At 39.6% G+C, this 23,366-nt stretch overlaps 4 protein-coding genes across 6 annotated transcripts; 2 read left to right on the top strand and 2 right to left on the bottom strand.

Annotated features, from left to right (window-relative positions):
• Positions 1-1,385: 1,385 nt before the first annotated feature.
• On the bottom strand, positions 1,386-2,381 carry LOC135639123 (dof zinc finger protein DOF5.7-like). Its single transcript, XM_065152901.1, has one exon. It carries the CDS (start codon positions 2,379-2,381, stop codon positions 1,386-1,388), a length of 996 nt encoding a protein of 331 aa, XP_065008973.1.
• Positions 2,382-3,895: 1,514 nt separating this feature from the next.
• Positions 3,896-8,651, bottom strand: LOC135634011 (FLUCTUATING-LIGHT-ACCLIMATION protein 1, chloroplastic-like). Its single transcript, XM_065144122.1, has 6 exons — positions 7,794-8,651; positions 6,269-6,371; positions 5,240-5,295; positions 4,603-4,767; positions 4,222-4,335; positions 3,896-4,120 (listed from the first exon to the last, which is right to left on the bottom strand). The coding sequence occupies exons 1-6, from the start codon at positions 8,427-8,429 to the stop codon at positions 4,028-4,030; spliced, it is 1,167 nt and encodes a 388-aa protein (XP_065000194.1). The 5' UTR covers positions 8,430-8,651; the 3' UTR covers positions 3,896-4,027.
• Positions 8,652-12,100: 3,449 nt separating this feature from the next.
• LOC135634000 (pentatricopeptide repeat-containing protein At4g28010-like) lies at positions 12,101-16,470 on the top strand. Of its 3 annotated transcripts, none has more exons than XM_065144113.1 (2): positions 12,101-14,254; positions 15,838-16,470. In XM_065144113.1, exon 1 carries the CDS (start codon positions 12,154-12,156, stop codon positions 14,200-14,202), a length of 2,049 nt encoding a protein of 682 aa, XP_065000185.1. In that variant the 5' UTR covers positions 12,101-12,153; the 3' UTR covers positions 14,203-14,254; positions 15,838-16,470. The 3 variants fall into 3 exon arrangements, with proteins under 3 accessions (XP_065000185.1, XP_065000179.1, XP_065000175.1); XM_065144107.1 differs by having other exon boundaries at positions 15,789-16,470; XM_065144103.1 differs by having other exon boundaries at positions 15,755-16,470.
• A 420-nt stretch (positions 16,471-16,890) lies between these two features.
• On the top strand, positions 16,891-22,533 carry LOC135633994 (eukaryotic translation initiation factor NCBP-like). The gene is made up of 6 exons (XM_065144096.1): positions 16,891-17,178; positions 17,806-17,901; positions 18,014-18,118; positions 18,290-18,367; positions 22,016-22,135; positions 22,212-22,533. Exons 1-6 carry the CDS (start codon positions 17,029-17,031, stop codon positions 22,341-22,343), a joined length of 681 nt encoding a protein of 226 aa, XP_065000168.1. The 5' UTR covers positions 16,891-17,028; the 3' UTR covers positions 22,344-22,533.
• Positions 22,534-23,366: the final 833 nt, after the last annotated feature.

Below are 23,366 nucleotides of genomic sequence, written 5' to 3'. Positions count from 1 at the left end.
ATCGAATCGGTTCAAACTGATTTGGTTTGGTTCATTAATATTTCGATTTTGAATAATATAAATGGTTGTAGTTAATCTGTTCGAACTAAATCAAAGCTATTTTAAGTTTTGCTCTATAATCATTTTCGTATACAATTGAACAATAACTTCGTAACTTATCTTTGTAATAATCGATTACTGCATAATCTCGTTCATGTGTTACCACCGCTGAGATAGAAAACTAACATGATATTTGAATCTGGTAACTAATAGGAAAAATAACGATGTAAGCATTACACTGTGGACTACCACATCAGCAATGACGTGCGTAGAAGAACTCGCGCCCTTCTACAATAATCGGCAGGAGCATGATCCTCCGGCCCCTGCCTACCTCGATCTCTAGAAGAGCTACACGAGTCAATCGTAGGGTACATTAATCCTTGACAACGAGGTTCATCCTATAGTGTCACTAGTAACTCGTCTCCCACCATCAACCATGATTTCAGGAAGACACATATGTCCATAGGACATTAATCCCCTTTTCCCGCTCTTCGGATGCTTGGCACGAGGGACCATCCCCTACTTACCCCAGACGAGCTCTAGCCTTGACAAATGACACTCGCTCTCTCAGGCGTCCTTCTCTGACGCTACTCTCAAAAAGGCATGTTTGCTAGATGTCGATATGAATGAGCCACTACATAACGTGAGGGGTCTCGACCAGCCACCGATCGTACTCCATAAGTCGCCTAAGTATAAAAGTTAGTCCCAAAGTCTAAAGGGGAAAGTATCTCTACTACTTTCACTCCCCCAACTGATTTTACTATTGGAGGAGTTGGGTCGGGAACATCCCTCGCCGTTGACTGCTTATACAAGAACCTCATCAAGGCAAGACTAAGGCGCACCTTGGGATGACACTGAATCTGCCTCTAGTGAATAGGTAGTGCCTCGGGATTGCGTCAACCGGATCCGCTCTCGGCTCTAGCATCATCCTGCGACCCCTCGTGGACTCCCGAACGAGCTTATGCCTTCGGGACCGAACCAAGCCGCGACGACTTCACGTTCAACGATATCAACGCAACAATAGTAACAAAAGCACCAACACAGAAAATAAGTACGTGAACAGAGCCTGCTGTTTCTCGTTCACTTACATTAGACTCGTTAGTCATTACAAGAGAACTCAAATCTATGGAGAGAAATAATATGAAGAATGAACAAATGGATATGCGTTGTTAGAACTTAGAAAAGTACGTAACATCTACCAAATCAGTAGTCACAGACAGAAATGCAGAAGACAGAAGAGATGGTGAAAGGAAGAAGAAGAAAGCTATCGATCAAATTACATGCAACAACGATCAGTCGACCATTATGAGGACTGAGTTGGGATACCTCAGGTGGCCTTTTCTTTCTCATGGCAGTGTGCCGAACTGTGGCATGTCACTCCAAGCTGGCCATGGAGTTCCATTCCATGTGCTTGTGTTGTTGCTGCCGTTGTTGTTGTTGGTCATGATCGTAGTCGTATTGGTGGTGGTGGTGGTGGCAAGGGGGATGGTATAAGAAGAAGACTCGATGAACCATACTGGTGAAGTATTGTGCTCACTGCTGACACGAACCTTTGTGGACTCGTTGCCCTCCAAGCCGGCATCTTTGGAGCTCGGAGTTGGGTAGGCAGGCATGCTGCTTCTGCTGCTGCTGCTGTCTGTATGAGTTTGCCCTCCGAAGAAGATAGCCAATCTCTGCTGCTGAAGTTTCCAATGGAGATCTTGGTTAATGGAGCTCAAGGATTCGATGGAAGGGGCAATGCTTTTGTTCGCATGGCTGTTCCCCACAGACGAAGAGCAACCGCCTGTGTCGCTATAAACCCCTACAGCAGAGGCCGGGTGGCGATATTCCATCATAGGAGTAGCAGCCATGCCGGATGAGGAAGACATCGTTGCACCGGGCGAGGAGATCATGTCTCCGAAGGAGATGCACTGGTTGCCGTTGAACACGTCTGAAGCAGCCAGAGAATGGAGACCGGAGAAAGGGAGGACACCGACCTGGAAGCCTGGGGAGAGGGAGGGCAACGAGCTTAGGAACTTTAGGCCAGCGCCGGAGTCAGGTACTCCGAGCATGGGATCGATCGACTCGAGCGACAGGCGCGACGTTGTGGACGATCTGGACCGCTTGTTCTTGCGGCACCCGCCGCCGATGGGCACGTTGCGCAGGGCGCCGCCCTTGGTCCAGTACCGCCTGCAGGCCTTGCAGTAGTGCCTGGGTTGTGCGAGGCTGTAGTTGTTGTAGTAGCAGAACTTGGTGTTGGAGGAGTCACATCGCGGGCACTTGAGGCCTTGCTCCGGCTGCTGCAACTCGGCGGCGGTCGCGGTGCTCTTGCTGCCTCCTGATGCGTGGGAATCGTCGGCCATCATCTTCTTCCCTCTTTCTTCTCAGTGAGAAGGGGAGGCGATCGGTATTAAATAGCGGGTGGGAAGCGTTGAATATAGTGGGGGTAATGGAAATGGGAAGAAGGTGTTGGATTAGCTGTGTTAGCTTTCCTGCGGCGGAGGCAAAGGAGGGAGCCCCTATTCATAGGTTTCATGCATGGGATTGACAGTGCAAAAGCGACGTCTGATCCAAGCTTGTGACTGTCATCAAGTTGTAGGAGAGAAAACGGACATACGGCTTGGGTTTGTTGTGTCGTGCAACGAGAGAGAGAGGCAGAATAATTGAAGCAAAAGGAGAAGGAGACCATTCGGAGAAAGATTGACAGACAAGATTAACTGACGCCTCCTGAATCCACCTGACACTCCACAGAGCAGAACAGTGGTATTGGTGCATTGCTTCCCTGTGATGCTCAAAAAATTGGTATCAGCTTCTGTCATTACATCACAAGGATCACTTTGCTCTGGACTTAGCATGAGCACATAGGAACTGGGCAATTAACCTACAGCCACCTCATGCACGATGGTAGTTGTTACCTGATGAATAAAGTGGTCGTCCGATCTGAAAAAGATGATTGGACTGTACTCCGGTCAGCCAGCCACCGCTGAATGCAGGCTGCAATTGTCCTCTGAGTGTTTGAGCACTTTGTCCTCCCTCCATCCCATGTTCAAACCCCTCAAGTCATCCATCTTCCATCCCGGTACTGAACTGGTGCCGTTGGTTCTACTTCCGAGATCCCTGGAAAATTAATGTAGCGTACATGGTACAGCTAAGAACAGATGGGATGAGGCATATATGGACTACATATGAGGCGTGGACGATGAATGCGGTGGAGGAGTTGAAGAGGGCCGGGGGACGGAGGGCCGAGAGACAGCGACATGCAGCTCGTGAGCGGAGGGGAGACCGGATTCCCGTGATCCATGGACGAGACTGCGGCTACTGCACCCGAGTCATGGCCGGCCCCGGCCATCCTTCTCAGAACTCACTCCCCCCCCACCTCGCGCGTCACGTGCCGCAGCTGACCTAACCTTCCTCGCGTCCAAGCCGCGCCCGTCGCCAGGTAGGTGGAGAAAGAGAGCCTTCCGCCTGCAGAACCTGTGGGATCCGCTGATGGGGCGGGCCCCAGCGGTGTTGACCGGAACGTCGCCGTGATGGTGGATGGCCACTGCACTTAAGGTGGCCCGAGGAATTATGAGGATTAATTAATTATTGTTTAATTTCTGTATAATATATCCTCTTATAAACGGGAAAATCATGTATTATATCATGCACTTGGACTTTTAAATCGTTTTGTTTATAACATTATCGATTAGCATCAATAGAATTAAATTTATAGAAGGGACGATGTCAAAATTTTAATTCATCTAATCTTCAGATAACTGCTAATAATGGTTCAAAGTTCATCTAATCATCATACTAGGAAAAATTCAGCACTCAAATAATTTGATCAAATCGTACTGTAATTGCTCTTGCAACTTGGTTAATTAAAATTCACGTCAAAAGAATTATTTTCTTTGATCAGCTTTTTTGGTGGAATTTTTGATGTCTTCTTTGAGCCCAAGCAGGCAATTAGTAGAGTATGCACATATTTTATCCACAAGCCAAGCAAATTACAACAAAATAGTTTCTCTCACAAGGGTCTCAAAAGTGGATAGTCCTCCAGTAGCTCCCTTTCTGAAAGCGTGTCATTCTCATCTTGTGGTGTCCATAAAACCTCCACAGCCTGCATAAAACATCGATCAAAGTTATATGGTAATCATGAGATATGAGTGGCATTTTCATCACTATACTTGAGAAAATATCATGAATGTAAGATCTCAATACCAGTGTTTTGCTAGAAGGTATAGAACCTAGCTTCTGCAGTGCCACTTTCAAGTCCCCGCTGCCATTTATGACAGGTAGTCTATATACACCCTCAGCAGCAACCAGGATCGTGGCCTGGAATGGGTGACATTAACCGTCACGAGAATAAAATATATGACCATGCAATCATCGGAAGAGTAACAAAATATTTGAACTATAATAAGCAGAACTAATATCAAGCATTCCAAAGTTAAGTTTATTCTAGTGATAGACTATCTTTTGAAAGGAGATATGTAGACGATGAATTAACAACATGAATATAATAAGGAACAAAACACATATATAAAAAACAAAAACAAAAACAAAAAGGTTAAAGCAAGAAATAAAGGAACTGTATCGTACCACAATATACTCATTGCTGAAACTTTTGAATGTTTTCTTGCTTGTTTTTTGTCTTCTAATGTTGTTCACATTCACAAGTGTCTCTTCATCAAATTTACCTCGCTCTTCAATTGAAAGTTGATTGAAACATTTCTCCCCATCGTCGATACTACGTTTCATGTCCACCTTCGGAATGCAAACATATGCATAAGATCATTTCAAATAAATTTATGCAATACTGCAAAACACATTTGAAGTACAAGAAAGTTTAAAGGGAAATTTTATGAATCTTAACAGTAACCTATATTCTCAATCTTCAATAATCAGTAGTAGAAGTCAAATTTTATCTTCAAGAGCATGAAATAGTAAATCTAAACTTCAAATGTGATATTGGTAAAATCATACCATCTCAAACTTTTTGGATTCTCCATCTCAAAGTAATATTCACTTTTTTTGTAATCTAGTCAACAGAAATAGGCATCTTTATAACAAAAATTACATCAGAATAACTAAAATCCCAAAAACATATATGCAAAGGCATGATATACAATACTGATGTCAATTAAAGACAGATGAGCAGAGCATGAAGATAATATTTTAAATTGCATTTAGCAAGTTTTGACTTGTTTAATAATGATCTATTTAAACTACAACTTACAGAATAGTAAGCAGAGATGCAGCAATCTGGATGACGAAGCAAAGCCAATGTTGTCTCTGGGACACAGAATGATGCCAAAGAAGTGTTCAAATACATCATTAGAAAAGGAAAAACGAGAAATCCAAGTAAAACAAGAAGCATCATGCAATATTTCTACGATAACAAGCAATAAAACTGATCTAGGTTGATCTACAGTACTTGTGAAGCCATCGGTTCCTAATATCTATGAAATAAGAATGTTTACATAACATATATTGACATGTTAGCTAAAATATTCAGGCACTAGATGAACTATAAAGTTGTTCGTAATAACTTCAACTTTTACAACTGTTGAGATCATTCTCTGAAGAAAGATATATTACTTAAGACCATGCAGAATTTGTTTTTGCTGATTCTTATTCACTATCAAACAATAAATCCACAAGCTTGCCTTTGGAAATGTGAGCTTGACAGAACTCAAACTACTAAAGATCATTATACCATTTACATTGTGATGTTAAGCTTGACCCCAGAAATTTCAGTTTGGCAAGAGCCAACATGAGATTATGATCAGCATACTGTTTGTATTACGATATTTTAAGCCTTGCTTAAACCTTGGTTTGTGTAGCATGACCTCGGTATGTAAGTTATAAAATTCTTAACAAATTGTATCAAGTGCAAATTTCTCATTGAAGGTAAGAAAAAATGAAATAATTTTGCAAAACATGACCACAATATGATTACTATTCAATGCATTACTTATGGAATATATAGCAACCTAATCAATGACATAACATTGTAAGGCATGCATTTAATACAAAATCAATCAACATTAAGTCAGAGTAACTCTGATTATTGAGTTCTCTAAATTAGAGTTTTCTAAATTTTCTAAAGGCACACACTTTTTCAATGGGAAACATAAGTTACACAGTTTTAAACAGAAAAATACCAACAGAAGATGCAACTACTCAAGAATGCAGATGTAACAAGTCTCGTCAAATTATAGGATTATAGAGATTAGGTGACAATAAAAAAATTGAGTCACAATACCCGTTAAAATGTAATTCAACCCCTCTGCAGTAGATGTGTCTGCAGCTTCAGCAATCTGATCAAGATCTTTTTGAAATGATCGTGCAGTGCCCAAGAGGCCAACCTAAAAAATTAACAAATATTTTAATTATGCTACGTGCAATTAAGTGTTTGTTAAAAAAAAAAGGACACGTTCCTGATAAAAAAACCATCTTGAGAAGTTGTTCTTTTCATGTGTCATGTGAAAAGCTGAAAATAAGACTTACTTTCTATCCAATGGTAAACACCCCAAAAGAAAAACACTTGGCTCCAACAAAATATTTGCAAATTCACAGTTCATAATTAAGAAAAAAGCCATAGCATCCAGATGGAAGCACTTCTATTGCATACTTGCAGCTAAACTTATTGTGCAAACCGATTTGCTGAGGTATTCCCGATGCCCTTAGAACTCTACCCTTGTGGTAAACAAAATAAAAAGCATTAAATGACAAAAGAAGTATCAAATCAAATAAAAAAATATTGTCTAAGAACATACAAATTAAGAGCAAAAAAAAAAAGACACATGTGCCTAAAATTTCACATAGAGTGGATATTCAATGTATTCAACCAAGGATTTACCTTGCAATACGAATGACAATCAGCTACCTGAAAATACTCAACTGGGACAATACAAACAAAGAAACCACTATCAAGAATCAACAATGCACACTAGTGTCGTTGTGTGACCATTAGTCCCTCAGAACATCCTCAATTGCCTCTTGCAACTTCCCTGCTCTCCATACTTCTTACATCATTATAGTCATTATCAACTTATCACCATCAATGCTTACAATGTGATTGACACTTCAATATATCTAAAAAGGCAAAATTTAATGCACAAAGGTTCTTCCACATGTATAGTCTAGAGAGGATCAATGTATGCAGCCTTATTCCTACAAATAGAAAGGTTGCTTTCATGATTCAAATCCTAATCATTCAGGTCGCAAAGGAACAACTAACCATTAAACCAAAGATTGTTCTTACACTTTAATGTATCTATTGATCGTATTTAGAAGAAAAAAGGCCCATATCTCCAAACACCTCAACAGTCAGCCTTTCCACCAAGTTTGAGAATTAATTAAACAAAAGGAGGATATCAATACTTGTATGGCTGATATTCCATACCCACATCCAGCGCAAAGTAGGCATACAAAAACAATTTCTCTACATCTGAACCTACTACAGTCTTGACAATGTCGGTGAATACGCCAATTGATGGATCAATGAAATCACCAAAGATGGATCCCAACAATAAAAGTTCAATCAAGTTAGAAAGAGGCATGAAAGAAAACTGTGTCTTTATTCATATGTTCTTGCTTCAAAGTTCCACAAGCAAAACTAAAGCAATGTGAATCATCTTTTAAACTTACCATAATTAAGTACTATCAGTGTGCTTACTCCAAAATTTAGAGTATTTCTGATTTATGTCAGAAGACGGTGGTCATAGAGATCAAGAACAAAGGAGCCAACCATAAAGAAGGAACAAGTAAGAACGGAGTGGCCGCACCTGAAGTTTGATGACGCTGGTCCTTTGCGTGGCCGTGAGGACGCTCCCATCATCTGCTCGATCCGGGAGGAACCCAGAGAGCAAAATAACCGCCACGAACCCCATCATGAGGAGGAAGAAGCCCGACCCCGCGTCGAAACCCACCCCGACGGCCGGCCCCACGTAGAGCCCCCCTCCGAACGGCGAGGGAGTGTAGTAGGGCGCCGAGTAAGAGAAGCTTGAGACGGGAGGATCCGAGTAACACCAGGAAGAGGACGAGTGCGACCGAGAGGACGAGGAGGAGAAGGCCGTCCCGCCCATCCGTCCCCCGGACGCCGCGAGGGCGAGACACGGATCGACGGTGAGGAGGAACCCGAGCAAGACGATGGCGGCTGCCGGTTTCTTGAGCCTGTCCAAGGTATCAAGGACGAATCGCAGCGCCGCGCCCGGGGGGCGATCCTTTTTCTTCTCGGCGGTGGCGGACGGCGGCCTCGGAGTGCATCTGAGGGGGAACCCGATGGGTTTCCGAGATCCGACGACGAGGAATTGGGGTCGAGGAGGTTGGAGGAGAGGATTCCATCGGAGGAGGTGGGGAGGCCTGCACTTGGACGGGTCTCTCCACACGGAGATGGTTTCCAGTAATAAACCAGAACCCATTCTGAAGACGGAGATGGAATCCCAACCTCAAAGAGGAGACGGCGGCAGTTAGAGGAGGAAGGGGAACGGAAAGAGCACGGCCTGCGGCAGGGATCGGAGACGGCGAGATCGTGGTCACCGCATTAACCATGAGAAGTACGCTTGAAACCCGGACGGTAAAGCGGAGCGGCTTCGTCAATTATGGCCCGGTCGGTTCGCCAGAGAACGGTAGCCTTTGGTTTCTCGAACCTCCCCGGTCCGAAGAATCACTATTAACAACAGAAAATACATATATACCTCTCTATATTAATCATTTCCAGATTTACTCCTCCAAAATTTAGTTTAGAAATATATATATATATATATATATATATATATACACACACACACACAAAGAGTATTCACTAATATTCATGGGAAATAGTGATTAATAAGAGTAATGGAGGATAAATATGATATTGTTAAATTGTGAAAGGATTAAAATCACCATATTACACCAATAAATTATTTTTAAAAATTAAAAATCACTACATTAAATGACACATATTCATGTCATACATGAGATCTCACTTGTGCAACCACTAACTAATATATGTCTTAGCTAAGACCTAATAGATCATTTTACACCAGAAAATTTTACCTCTCTAAGATCTATTGAATAAATAATTAAATTAGTTTAAATTAAATATAAAATAAAAAATCTTAGAATTTAGAATGTTCTTTTGGGAAATGTCATCCCCTTTCACTTTCAAAATTATTCATCTAATAGAATTATTATTGGAGGAAGTAGAACTATAACGCAATGACTAAGATAAGCTTATAAAAGTTGATGATTATATTATGATAATTTTTACTTAAATAATTTGATTAACGATTTGAACCAAACGAAGTTATTAGCTAGTTAGCCCATAGTCATGACATTTAGTATCCTATCATAACATTAATAATATTTATTTTTCTAACACAACATTAATAAGAATAAATTAAATAGTATACTTCTCTTTGAAAACATCAAATAAATTATTTTTTATTTCTGATATTGTCAAAATTTCTATGTCCCTAATATAAGTTTACTATTTAAGAAGAAAAGCTATTAATTTGAGCTAAAAATTAGATGGCAAAATCTGTCTTATTTTCCATATCATCATTTTCTCCATCTACACAAATTTTGTCCCTTTTTTATTTCATAACTATATGCGATTTTACATTATTTTCTTTAATAACCTTATATTTTCTTCATCAAAGACCATTGTTCACCATATTTTGCTTGGATTTAGAGGAAGAAGTTAACAGACAAATGATTAGGGGAAATTTATTGTTAATAATTAAAATTAAAAGTGGTTAATAATATTATTAAACAAATTATTATTACAAATGTAGGTAAATATATAATAAATTATTTTGTGGGTTTTATGATAGAAAATGTTATTTGTGTTGATTAAATGAATTATTCTAATTTTTTAAAGCTGGAGTTGCAATTAATGAAACATAATCGGAACATAAACTCAGTCAACAGAGAAAAACGGAGAGTCGCAGAGAGGAGTCATTAATACTAATGATCGATTAGCGATGCCACCTTCCATACACAGATGATCACATGAAGCTAACAAAATGGCAAGGCTAAGGGAACGACAATGGCAGATTTATTGGGAGGACTCCTCGTCGCCTGACACGTCACTTCCCGCCGGGATACAGCGAGGCGAGGTCGGTGCCGTCGGGGAGGGTCTTGGGCACGATGCAGGCCTGGGAGCACATGTTGGAGCAAGCCACGTTGCCGACCTGGCCATTGGCGCAGCGGCTGTAGCAGTCGGTGAAGCACAGGGCGTCCGCGGCCGGCACCGTCGAGGAGGCCATGACAAGGGCGACGAGGAGGAGGGCAACCACAACCATCTTGGACTCCGCCATGATCCCTGCGGAAAAGTGGGGATTGGATCGGGTGAGATCGAAGAGCAGGGACGACGAGGCGAGGACTGCTGATGGGTGGATGCTTGGCTGCGAGGAAGGAAGGGGTGGGGGGTGGGCCTCTTATAGGGTCGCGGCCATGGCAGCCGAGGAGCGGAGGAGGGCGGTGGAGAAGAAGGCGGCGGTTTGGGGCTAACAGAATTGACCGGGTCGGGCGGTTGTGATGAAGTTGGGGAACAAAAATAACGGAAATGAGCGCTTGAAGAGGTCATTAGCAACAGAATTAAAAGACAATAGTAGTGATTATTCATATTTTAATATCATTAAATCATTAAATCGCTTGGATATCATTAAAAGACAATAGTAGACAACAGAATTTTAATATCATTAAATCGTCCAACTTGAACAATAAAAAATTAATGTATCAAATTATTTAAAAAATAATATATATATATATATATATATATATATATATATATATATATATATATGAGAGATTTTATGTAGGACGAAAAGGTTATCAAACTTCTCAAATTGAACATGATCACAGTAAGTCATAAAAAAAATTTTAATTATTCCATAAAATACGGTATCTTGAATATTTATTATTTTTTAATTTGTTCTAATTTTCTTGATTTGAAACAAATAATTTTGATGTACAAAAATTCATGATTGCGTGGTAGATTAAATCCGAGCAAACTTGCCTTACATGTTTTTCTTTTGTTTTGAAGACGTATTGCCAAAGCATAATAGATTCATCAAATTTTATATATAATTTTCGTAATTGATGTGTATGGCATCCGAACGGTCATTAGCCAGCATGAAGGGCTCGATTTGTTTTCCTATTGGTAATTGTTTGTGAACAAACGTGCCGTGACTCGTTAGTCAGCACGACATGGTCCACGGGTCGATGTCGAGAGTGTCCCGTCGGTTGAACTGGACGCTGAAACGTCGAACGACCCTCGATGTCGGGTTCTTGGTTAGCGCTCCTTAGCCTGGGGTTGAATAGTCAATGGCTTACGTACGAGGTCGTCGGTCGATCAACGACTTTCGAGGTTGGGGCGCCCGTGAATCGTGGGTGGCCGCTTTCTTGCAGAAAAAGGCCTTCATCGGGTGATCTCCGGCCGTGGCCCATCCGACGAGCGAGTTAGTTGAATGTTTTTCCCCTCCCCAGATCCCCCCTTTGTGGGTATCCACGAAGGATTCTTATACTACGACATGAGGGTAGGTCGTACGCGGTTTGAGGTGATGGGCGTGTCGGATAGTGTCTCAACACGCATGGGCTCTGACCTTGCGTGCGAGGGTGGTGACGTCTTGGATTTATCGGAATGATGCGTGTGGGATGTCATGATGTGTGATATTTTGGTATGGATTCTGACTTTGCGTGTGGGATGTGGTAACGTGCCTTTGGTCCATAATTTGTCATATCAGTAATTATCATGGTAAATCATGTTGTCATGTTCGTTTCCGAACAAGTGATTTTTATAATATATATATATATATATGTTTTGTAATTATTATTTTTATTTTTTAAGTAGTATTTCTAATTTAAAATTATTTAAATTATTTTCAAAAAAATATTTCACCTATTATAATATTATAGTATTTTTAGTTCGCTATAATGTTTTGATCATATATATATATATATATATATATATATATATATATATATATATATATATATATATATTACGAATGCCCGAAAATTTTCTTGGACAAATAATTAAGGTTTTTCTCTTTCATTTTAATGTTAGAATTTAAAAGATTACGGAACCGATGGCTTCTTTTTTCCTCCAGTAGGTCGAACGAGAGACATTCCCAAGAGACTCGCGAACAAGCTCAGATGTCTCAGTCCAGAATTCCTGCAACCCGCCACCGCCTGTTTGCTGTGATCAGCCCGTCTTCACCCGCCCAGAAGCGATGCTTAGCCTGCAAGCACTCCGCTTCTCTTCCAACCACAGACGCCCCGACCAAGCCTGGGGAGCGAGCACCGCCGCTCTCCCGTAAGGGAGCTACAGCCGACCACCGCACGCTCACAGCCCTGATCGACTCTTTCCTTGACGCCAAGAACCTCAAGTCCGCGTTTTCGGCCGTCGGTTTGATGTTCAAGAGTGGCCATGCGTCGGACGCCTTCCTCTTGAACCTGCTCATGAAAGGCCTCTGCAAAGGCCACTCTGTTTCCGAAGCCGTAAAGCTGTTCCGGGAGATCGAGCATAAGAAGTGGATCCCTGCCGACGGCGTCACCTATAACACCCTCATCAATGGGCTCTGCAAGGAGAAGAGGATGGAAGAAGCTATGGAGCTCTGGAGAGAGATGGCGAGAGCGGGGCCTTGCTGCTCCCCGAACGCTATCACCTACTCGACGATCATGGATGGTCTGTGTAAGGTCGGCAGGGTCGAGGAAGCCATGTCCTTGTTGGATGACATGAAAAGGAGCGGTCTTGACGCCGATGTGTTCGTCTACACTTCTCTCGTAAGCGGTTGGTGTAATGCCGGCTCGGTCGACAGGGGCATGGATCTCTTCCATGAGATGTTACAGAAGGGAGCGCACCCTAATTTGGTCACTTACAGCTGCTTGATCCATGGCTTGTCGAAGCTCGGGCGTTGGCAGGAGGCTGACGATATGCTGCGTAGCATGGCCGATCGAGGGATCCATCCCGACGTATTCACGTATACTAGCTTGATCGATGGGCTCTGCAAAGACGGGAAGAGCGCGGAGGCAATGAGGTTGTTAGATCTCATGGTGGAAAAGGGTGAGGAGCCGAGCACCGTCACGTACAATGTCCTGATTAATCATATGTGCAAGGATGGCCTGATTGAAGATGCTTTCGGGTTCCTTGAGAAGATCTCGGAGAAGGGAAACGTGCCGGATGTGGTGACCTACAACACACTAATCCTGGGGCTCTGTAATGTGGGCAAGATTGATGAAGCGGTCAAGGTGTTCGGTAAAATGCTTGAGAGTAGTTCTAATGTCAAACCAGATTTGATGACTTTTAACACGCTTATACATGGACTTTGTAAGATTGGTCGTGCTCAACAGGCCTTGAATTTACGGAAGATGATGGTAAGGAGAGGGCACCCTTGCAACCTGGTCACTTACAATATACTCATCGGTGGGCTTCTCAAGGCCAAGAATGTTCGTAAGGCAATGATGCTCAAAAGTGCGATGGCTGATGTGGGGCTGAAGCCTGACTCCTTCACATACAGTATCATGTTGAATGGGCACTGTAAAATGAGAGATGTTGATGCTGCTGAAAGGCTCCTTGGTGAAATGAAAAACAACGGAATAAGTCCTACTTCATATGACTATAATTCATTGATGAGACTACATAGTAAAACAGATAGAATGGAGCAGGCATTGAGTTTGTTTGATGAGATGGATGATAACCACAAACCTGATCTCGTATCCTTTACTATTTTAATTGATGGGGCATGCAAAACAGGAGACTTGGAGTTTGCAAAAGACTTGTTTGCAGATATGCTTCATAGAGGAATTACTCCTGATTTGGTTACTTATTCTGTGTTGATAAATAGACTCGCTGAATCAGGAAAACTGGATGAAGCTATGGAAGTGCTTGACGGCATGAAAGCTAAGGGATTATCTCCAGATGTAGTGGTGTATGATTCTCTCATTCGTCAATTTGGGGCAAAAGGTGAAACTAGCAAAATCATTGACTTGCTTCATGAAATGGCAACTAATGATGTGGCTCTTGATGCAAAATTTGTCTCAACTATACTGGATACTTTACCTTTTGATGGAGAAGACAAGGTCCTATTAGAAAATTTGCCAAACTTCTCGAAAGAGATATCTGAAGGAACAAGCCTTTCATGTCATGAATTAATTAAAAAAATTCAGAGAACTTGTCCTGAGCTCCAAATACAAGCTTCTTGATACAGAGGGAAATTGAGCTTTTGACAATACTTATCATGAGCTGTTTCTATCGGTATGTTCTTGGACACTTGAAATACCCTATTTCCTTTTTCTTGCAGATTAACCTTTGGTGCAAACCATCATGCACATTAAGATTTTGATTATTTTCTTTTCTGTTTTTGAGGCACAAATCTTGTATGCTTGGCTTTTCTTATTTTTTTGCAGTATTTATTGTACTTGTGGGTGTTGTATGGACCTATTCAACTGCCTTTATCGTTCCCCTTGATGGTTATGATCAAATCTTCTTTTTTTTGTCAATTTGTACAATGAAGAAAAGTGTGAAATTTTAAAAACAATTATAACTCTAGTCAATATGACCCTGTCACTCATCCATGTGCAAAACAATTGTCGTACAATTTGCCTTCTTTCATCATGGCTTATAATAGGTTTCCTTAAAACCATATAGGTTGAAAAGTTAAAAAGAACTAAAGCATTTTTTCTTGGTTGTCAGTCCCTTAAATCTTCAGAAACATGGAATGGCTCTTCTACCAAACACAATATTGAAGTAACTCATTTCATGTCTTCCATGTCTAATTTCTTAAATGACTTGAGACAGATAATTGGACATGTGAACATCTGACAACCTTAGTTTCCCTAATGGTTCTAATTGCCTAAGATGAGTTGATACTTGCATTTAAGTTACAAGATGATCCTCCAAAAATACAGAATTTATACTTTCCTCAATTAAATATCTTAAGCATAAGGATGATGGCCTTCTTCATATTGGGATTTTGGAAAAGGAAGGAACTACATTTTCTGTTGTAATTGGTCAAGATAAACATTCTGATAAATGTAACTCATCTTAAAATCTTGGAAATTATTGTTAGAAATTGGATTTTGTTGACATGATTGCCTTTTTTGAAACATTATCTTATCTAATGGTATTTTATGCAGAAATGGAGTTTGTTAATATGTATGTAAACTTAAATCAGTCCTGGACTTGAAAACGTCTCAGTAGAAAAGTTGAAGGGTTCAACTGCCTCTTCCAGAAGTACAAATTAGTATCACTCTATTATTTCATTACTCTACTAATTTCCTCATTAAAAACAATTTCAGTTGGCTATTTTGAATCAAGGGAACATGTTCATTAATGGTTCACAAATTATACTGATATGGCCACAGTAAAGGTATGAGTTGTACAATTATATGCACGAGACCATGCTAACATGAAGTTGTTCATTTACTACCTTAAATGTTCTGGATATGGTCAAAAAATTGAAGCAATAGAAATTAGATCAGTATGGTTTATCTTATTCTTCTTGATAGATTGCAAATTCACAAAATGGGATCCTTGCATAACTTTCTTATTATGCAAGGTGGTTAAATGGAACATTGTACCTTTCTCCATGTCAAAAGATCAAACGGCTTTCAGCTTAATTGACGTTTGTTTACGGTGGGAATTAAGCTTTACATGATATTTTGATAAATCCAGCAGTACAATTACCTTGTATTGAGTTTCTACTCGGTACTCATAGCTATAACTGCTCTTACCAACTTGATACTATTAATGCAGAGAAGTTCATATATGGTTTTTCCCACCAATGCAGCCTTTAACACTCTATCATTGGAGTTTACTGTACATGATGAACCTTTCAGATGTCCTAGCCTCAACCAAGAAAGTTTCATGCATCAAGAAACCTCGATGAGCAACTGGAGGACAGCGATGTTGCTGACGTCTTACTGGTACTCCTCGATCAGTTACATCCCTTGTTCATCAGCAGGAAGAAGGATTTCTGGTTTTAGACTTCGTGCTTGCGGCATTATGAAACGCCAGGATTCAAGCGCAAGAAGCCGCTGTGGTGGGCTAACTAGACCAAGACTGTGAAGTGCATCATCCAGCGGTCATGCTTCCAAGTCTTTGCATAAACCTTATTCTAATTACCACAAGTTTGTATCATCAACTGACTCTGTGCACCGCACCCGTCTTCGTACGACGGGGGGTTGGATTCCATAAGGGTTTTTTCGATGCATTGTGTTGTAAGTTCCACTTGATTTACTTACCACTGATTGTAACCTTTTAAAGGGGACAATATGGGATTGACAGATCCAGTAAACAAAATTGTATTGCAGCAACTGTTAATCCAAGCCTAAACAAGAACTCTCTGATCCAGAGATAGTGGTAGGGTTGAGAGAATGTATAGAGCATTTACGGACTCACTGTTGTCATTATTCTCTGTGGAAACAATACATTTGGTCAGGAATATAGTGGACGATGAATTTGGGCAAACATATTGAATATTGCATTAGGAGTTTGTGCCTTTGGTGCTTAATTCATTTGGTGTGTTCTAACAAATAGAATTCTACTTCCCTCCAACTATGATTGATAGTGATAATTAAAATTTCTAATGACTATGATTGATAGTGATAATTAAAATTTAGAAGCTTACTGTTCACTATGTTTTTTATTATTGACAAAATCTTGTTATCAATAACCTCTTAAAATTAATAAAATAATATTTTATTATTTGCACTAAATAAAACGAATAATAATTTCAAAAATAAAAATTACTTTTGAAAGAAAAGTTAAATATTATATATTATGAAATTATTTCAGTATTTTTTTTTCATATATTATGAAATTATAAATAATCATGAATTTTAGAAAGGTCGAGCAAGCGACAACAGCCCTCGCCGTGGTGGTCGTCTACTCGAGGCGGACGGGCTCCGCGTCTTCGCTCTTCCTTCTTCGCAACGCCTCCGACCGAAGGAGGAAAGGGATAGCACACGAGATTCCATCTCCAAGCGTATTTGGGTGAAGGAAGACAAGATCGGGTAGGATAAAGACTGATGGAGGCCGCGGAGGAAGCAGAAACCAAGGGTTCGGCCTCACCCCCTCCCCCCGACTCCAAAACTGCCGCCGTCGTCGAAGCGGAGGGCGATGTGGACGAGCGGGACCGCTATTCTCGCGAGATCAAAGCCGGTCTCCATCCTTTGAAGGTTCGTCTCCCCTCTTCAAATTTTCCTTCGCTGGCGCTCCTTGTGTCCGACAGGAACAGTCTCCTTTTATCCTAGTTTGCTCTCGATTATTCTTGTTTCTTGTGGTATTTGAGTTGTTCGGTCCATATTTGCGAATGCTTTCCCGCTTCGAACTTAAATTGAAATTTATTTAGTGAGCACTGGGAATCTGTGTCCTGTGGACAAGGATGGAGCACTCGAACCAGACTGGTTGTAGAATAGGGTGATTTTTGGTGTACTCTCGATATCCTACCTGAGTTCCTTGAACGGGACAACCCTGGGAATTCTCTTTTACAATCTTAGTTATGGCCTTGTAATTGATTAATTATAGATTGAGGCATTTGAAATCTGGAAAATCTTGGTTGGTCAGTGATTTTATAAAACATTTGTGGACACCGAATCTTTTACAAGTTTGTTGTCTAACACTTATGTTATTTACAATGCTGAGTGAGATCGATTGTGAAGTATTGACATGATTGCTCCTAAATTGGTGGTATTGATATTTATACTAATGATGTGCTGAGGCCTTGAAGGAATCATGAATTCTAGAATGTGTTATTCAATTCTGTAATTTCTTTAAATACTGAAGGTTTTTATGTTTTCATTCAGCATAAGTTTGTGTTCTGGTATACTCGACGAACACCTGGAGTGCGGTCGCAGACATCATACGAGGATAACATCAAGAAAATTGTAGAAATCAGCACAGTATGTTTCTTCTTACACCTGTCAATTCCAAATGACACCATAGTTGTACTTATGATGGCAATGCAAATGCAAACTCTAACATGATTAGCTTATGAACATGGTGCATTCATAGGTCGAAGGATTTTGGGTTTGCTATTGCCATTTGGCACGGCCTTCATCACTCCCTAGCCCAACAGATATTCATCTTTTCAAAGAGGGCATTAGGCCTCTGTGGGAGGTATCTATCCTGTTTATTGTTTTGCAATTAGTACCCTTCTTATTTTACTTTGTGTTTACTGTAAGAGAACCTGAAGAAATTGAAAGAAAAATTTTGGATATATTTTAACTCATAAAAGGAAATTTTACTCTTTTGTGATGTTATTTTCTGAATGAAGTTTGATTTAATCAGGATGCTGCTAATTGTAACGGTGGAAAGTGGATATTACGGTTCAAAAAGATTGTTTCAGGTCGTTTCTGGGAGGACTTGGTATGTGAAGCAGATAACCTTTTTTTCCTAACTTAATCATCTTGGTCTTTCTCTGATTAGGTAGGAAGCAGTCTCTTCCTGTCTGAGTTATTTCAGTTTGTTCTCGACTGCTTGACGACATATTTGACCAATGTTTTTCATTTTTTATGTTATTTAACTGTGATTAACGTTGTCATTTTATAAGATTCATTAGACATGACCATATGTAGGCCTTTCTTGTAATTATGTTTGAAATTCTGCAATGCATATCAAATCAGGTTTAAATGATGTTATTCTGTGATTTTCTTTTTCCTATACCAGTTTGGGGATATTCACCTGCCAGTTAAGTTTATTGTTTTATTTAATCTCAAATTTGGTTACAGATGGGTTTGATGCATTTAATCGGTTGTCTTAATCCATGGTTAGGGTTGAGGGGTCAAGAGTCGCATACAGATACATGGTCAGCTTTTAGCATTCCTTTGTCAGAATAGAAAATGGCCCACCCATTTCTCATGGCTTGGCACGGTATTGAATTCACACAGGCACAACAACATGGGACATTTGGTAGATGATGGAAATAATGAAACGTTGTGAATCTCGAAAAATAAGCAAGCCATAACAAGTATCAACTGTTTGAACTTCAAAACATTTTTGTCTAAAGCAGGAGGTCTAATAAATGGAAGTTGATGTTGGACCAAGTATTAATTCAAGTAGATTTCTAAATGAATGTTGCATATATGAACCCTCAAACCCCACAGCGATGCAACCTCATGCATTGGGCATCCTTTTTTTAAGATATTGTTATTCTCCACATTTTTAAGTTTTCAAAATTCTTAAACCTCTGAAACTATTAATAGGCCTTAGTCGAAAATCAGGACTTGTGAGCTAAGTAATCTTTCAATCCTTTTGGATGCCAAAATAATTGCTACTTCTACAGGGAAAGCTCAGATGGAAGTTGAACCTATAAACTTTGCAAATATGGTGGCTGCAAAGTGCATATTTAGGACTATTTTGGGCTGCTAGATTGTTGGTTTTAAAGAGATATTTAGGGACTACTTTATAGTCCTGAAATGTAGGGATTGTGTAATAGAATTGATTGATGATATTAATGATTTTTGATTTTGTAAGGCCTATATTAGAGGTTTAGAGATGATGATGAATTTTGGGAATTGGAGAGTGGCTGTAGGCTGTGCAGCATAGGTTGGTTGGTGATTGTGACGAGCGGAGGACCGGAAATGGTGCAGCACAGGAAACAACTGTTGATGAAAGGGAAAAAAAAAGAAAGACAAGAAAAAAGAGAAACATAAACTCAAAATCATACATAGGTTTCACACCTCATGTTCACCGCGGACACCAGAAATTAAAAGTAGATCAACTGCTGACACTCTTATAAACATATTATTGTGAAAACACCAGGAACTTTAATTATTGATGAGCCAAAGTGACTATGACCAAGACCAGTTATGGTTTAGTTCTAGCCCAAGACTTCAATTGATCAAAATTTACATCAAATTGTAAATTACATTGGAGAGATCCATCTAATATTTTAAAATAACAAATCAAATATTTACTCAACCAGAATTTGACTCTCCTTTTTGGCAACATCTTTTGTTAGTATTTGAAAATTTTTAAACCAGTCTTGACTGCATTTGGTGTCACAACCCACCTGGCCTACTAACTTCGTTAAGTCTAATCCACTGCCCTAAAGTACATCTATCAGATCACCCTTATAAGACAATCCAATGGTGATGTGCCCTCTAGCATCATCTACAGGTAGCTGTTCAATTCCTTCACCATGCCCAATACTAGGGCTGACTCTTTAAAGTTGTCACACCCCAAGTGACTTCCAATCTAGAATTACCAAAAGATGCTAACTAATTAAGATAGTACCACAACATAAAAAACATCATTGTCTTACACTCCATAAGAAAGATGACTCGTAGACACATCACATGACTTGATTCTTTCTTCCATTCCGATATTCATTAGTGTCATGTGATTCTGAAAAATTTTAATCAACACATTACGGTCCTCTGACTGTAAGATGTGTTGTTTAAAATTTTTCAGAGTCGCATGGCCCTAATGAAAATCAAAATGGAGGAATGAATCAAGTCATGTGATTTGTCTACAAGTGATCAATACTATGTTTTCTTTCAAAAACTAGTTATTGTAAGTTTGTAACTCAGAATTTAACTTCAATTGCACTTGGATTGTAAGACAATGATGTTTATTTTATATTGCGATACTATCTTAATTAGTATCTTTTGATAATTCTGGATTGGAAGTCCATTTGGGGTGTGACTTGGAACTTCACTAATCAGTCTCAACAACATTTAAAAGGTTCCTAGTTTGTCTCATAAACCTTAATATGTCATTCATCCATTACAAACTCTTCTTGAATCCTCTATTCTCCATTGAAAGACTCCTTGAGGCTCAACATTGACAAATATACGTATGTTATATCTACTCTAAGTCTCAACCTCGTTTCTCTCAAATATATTAAACTTAATCTATGTGCCTAAGATGATGTTCTTCTATCCTTTTAAGATTTTGTGAAGATTCTCAAATTTTCTATAAATGTGAGTTTGTAGGTAAATCCTTTACCCCTAATTACTCTATCTCAACTGGGATTACATCAGATCCATTGTTTGTTTCGGACAACCTGTGTTTTAAGTCTTTTTACTGGACAAAACCCTGGGTTGTCTAGGTGACATTCAGAACACCAACCATGGGATGCTTCCTGAGCAATTCATAGGCTAGAAGGGACTATCATATCTGCACAGTGTGACTCTTGCTAAATCAGCTTTCAAAACTAGGGTACAGAATCTTAGGTAGTTTAATTTTATTTTCAGTACTTCCAATCACAATCAAGAAAATCTAGAATAAGTGGGATACTGATCCTATCATTTGAACTTTTGGAGGATCTAATTGAGCTTTAGCTTCTAAAAGTTGTGTTTTTTGCAGGAAGCTGGCATCATTAGCTCATTTTCAATATGTGAGTGCATATGTGGTTTGCTTTCTCAAATACTAAACATAGCTGCGGTTGAGATAATCTAGAAGATATGTAGGTTGTCCTTTCCAAGACATTATATGGCCTATTTCAGTTGCTGACATACCATAAATGTCATTTTAGAGCACCTGAGGGTTGGTGGGTTCTATTCTCGACTTTGAAAAACTGCATATGTTGTTAATACTTGAAATTTTGAAGAGGTAAAATTCTTGATCAGTGGATAGCATATCTGTATCCTTACGAGGGTTAAATGCAGGTTTGGTGACATGTCCTTGAATGCTAATGGAAAACAAAGAATGCTGTAGAGACCAAGTTAGAGGCTTTTGGATGTAGACATTACACCTGTTAAAACCTCCCTGAGAACCTACAACACTATGCCTTTTGAAGCCATATAATGCACAGCATAATACTGAAGCCCACATGATTCTATCCTTGTCTTTATCTGTGGTCTATTGCTTTTTCGTTGCGAGTCAGAATTTTCCAAGTTTCTCGCATATTGTAATTAACTGAGAAGTTTTCAAATTAAGAATATTGCTGCAATCGTTTTTTATTTCTTGAACATGATATCATCGATAATTTAAACCTCTTTCCCATCCTGACCAAAAGATTTTGTTTCACTGCTGCTCCAACTTCTAATATTGTTTGGTTTGTGTTCATAGGTATTGGCATTAGTTGGTGATCAACTTGACTATGGGGATGATGTTTGCGGTGCTGTACTAAGCATTCGTTTTAATGAGGACATCTTAAGTGTTTGGAACCGGAGCGCATCAGACCACAAGGTTTTGTATCTTCAACATAATGTCTTTGCAAATGTTGTTCAGATTTTAGTTGGTGACACATCTTCTGCATTACTAGGCTGTGATGGCTCTAAGGGACTCAATTAAGCGACATCTAAAACTGCCTCATAGCTACTTAATGGAGTACAAGGCACACGATGCTTCTCTGCGTGATAACTCTTCGTATAGGAACACTTGGTTGAGAGGATAGACATGGATATTGGAAATCAATCTGATCCTGCCGTCTCTATACTCTTCCCGAGTGTTGGAACCATGCGACTTTGTTGTAACCTCTAACAACTTGGATCTTTTGTTTTCTCTGAATTACGTCTGGTACTTCAATATACTACATTGAAATCTCTATCCAAAATTCTAGTCAGTGCAAGCTTGTTTATTTGCTATGTAGGTTTCATGTTCTTTGATAAACCACCCACGGTATGCTTCTTGGAGACATCACGATCTTATTAACCATTGCAGCACAAGGTTCAAATCTCTCTCTCTTTGGCTGCCATTTTTATGTATCAGTTGCCATCATTACTTTAACCCTATAGGTCTTACTGAACTCGAGGTTTTCTTATATTTCCCGTTATATAATCTGTAACAGGTCAAGGTTGACGTATTGCTGTTCATTTTGCACCCTCAATCTTGGCGTGTCATTTAATGGAAATGATTAAATGCTTGGTTTAATAAATCACGACTATAAATTCATGTTTTTATATATAGAGGTCATTGTTCGTTCTTTTTAGATTGGCACCGTTCTTCATATCAGATATATAATGGATGTATCCTAGGAAGACAGTTATGGTATTATGTGAATCAAATATGTCGTTTCGTACACGGTTGAGGTGAAAATGTTGATAAAATTAGTATTTTCAAGATATACGTGGACAATCTTATACGGACGAATACATGGATCTTCTTTTGAGAACTTCGAATAAAAAATCTAGCAAACAAAAACAAATACAGGGATTAATTATACATTATTATCGTTAGACCTTAGTGAAGTATCTATTTCTATTTATACTTTTGTTTTCTCAACGAAAATATAAAAATAAAAGATAAAAAGATAATTTTAATATTTTTTAATTGATGGTGACATACAGAGTTGGTGATGGCCGATGACGGCACCGCTAGGGGTCATATGTGACTATTATTTATGAGAAGAGCGACGACGAGAAGTAAAGGTTGCTTTGTATATGCGTCGATGTCAACACAGATGTCGAACGACCCTTTC

This window comes from Musa acuminata, chromosome BXJ1-3, assembly GCF_036884655.1.
Source record: "Musa acuminata AAA Group cultivar baxijiao chromosome BXJ1-3, Cavendish_Baxijiao_AAA, whole genome shotgun sequence".
Classification (NCBI taxonomy): Eukaryota; Viridiplantae; Streptophyta; class Magnoliopsida; order Zingiberales; family Musaceae; genus Musa; species Musa acuminata.
The sequence above is the reverse complement of the archived record's forward strand: the minus strand, read 5'-3'. Positions and strand labels throughout refer to the sequence as shown.

Bases quoted from the DNA above. Each gene is read 5' to 3' on its own strand.
- LOC135639123 (XM_065152901.1), bottom strand. From the start codon at position 2,381: ATGGCCGACGATTCCCACGCATCAGGAGGCAGCAAGAGCACCGCGACC.
- LOC135633994 (XM_065144096.1), top strand. From the start codon at position 17,029: ATGGAGGCCGCGGAGGAAGCAGAAACCAAGGGTTCGGCCTCACCCCCT. The intron at 18,119-18,289 runs GTATCTATCCTG...TGATTTAATCAG, and splicing joins GCATTAGGCCTCTGTGGGAG to GATGCTGCTAATTGTAACGG. The intron at 18,368-22,015 runs GTATGTGAAGCA...TTGTGTTCATAG, and splicing joins GTCGTTTCTGGGAGGACTTG to GTATTGGCATTAGTTGGTGA.
- LOC135634000 (XM_065144113.1), top strand. From the start codon at position 12,154: ATGTCTCAGTCCAGAATTCCTGCAACCCGCCACCGCCTGTTTGCTGTG.
- LOC135634011 (XM_065144122.1), bottom strand. From the start codon at position 8,429: ATGGGTTCTGGTTTATTACTGGAAACCATCTCCGTGTGGAGAGACCCG. The intron at 5,296-6,268 runs GTATTGTGACTC...TCTGTGTCCCAG, and splicing joins GTTGAATTACATTTTAACGG to AGACAACATTGGCTTTGCTT. The intron at 4,336-4,602 runs GTACGATACAGT...CACCCATTCCAG, and splicing joins TCAGCAATGAGTATATTGTG to GCCACGATCCTGGTTGCTGC.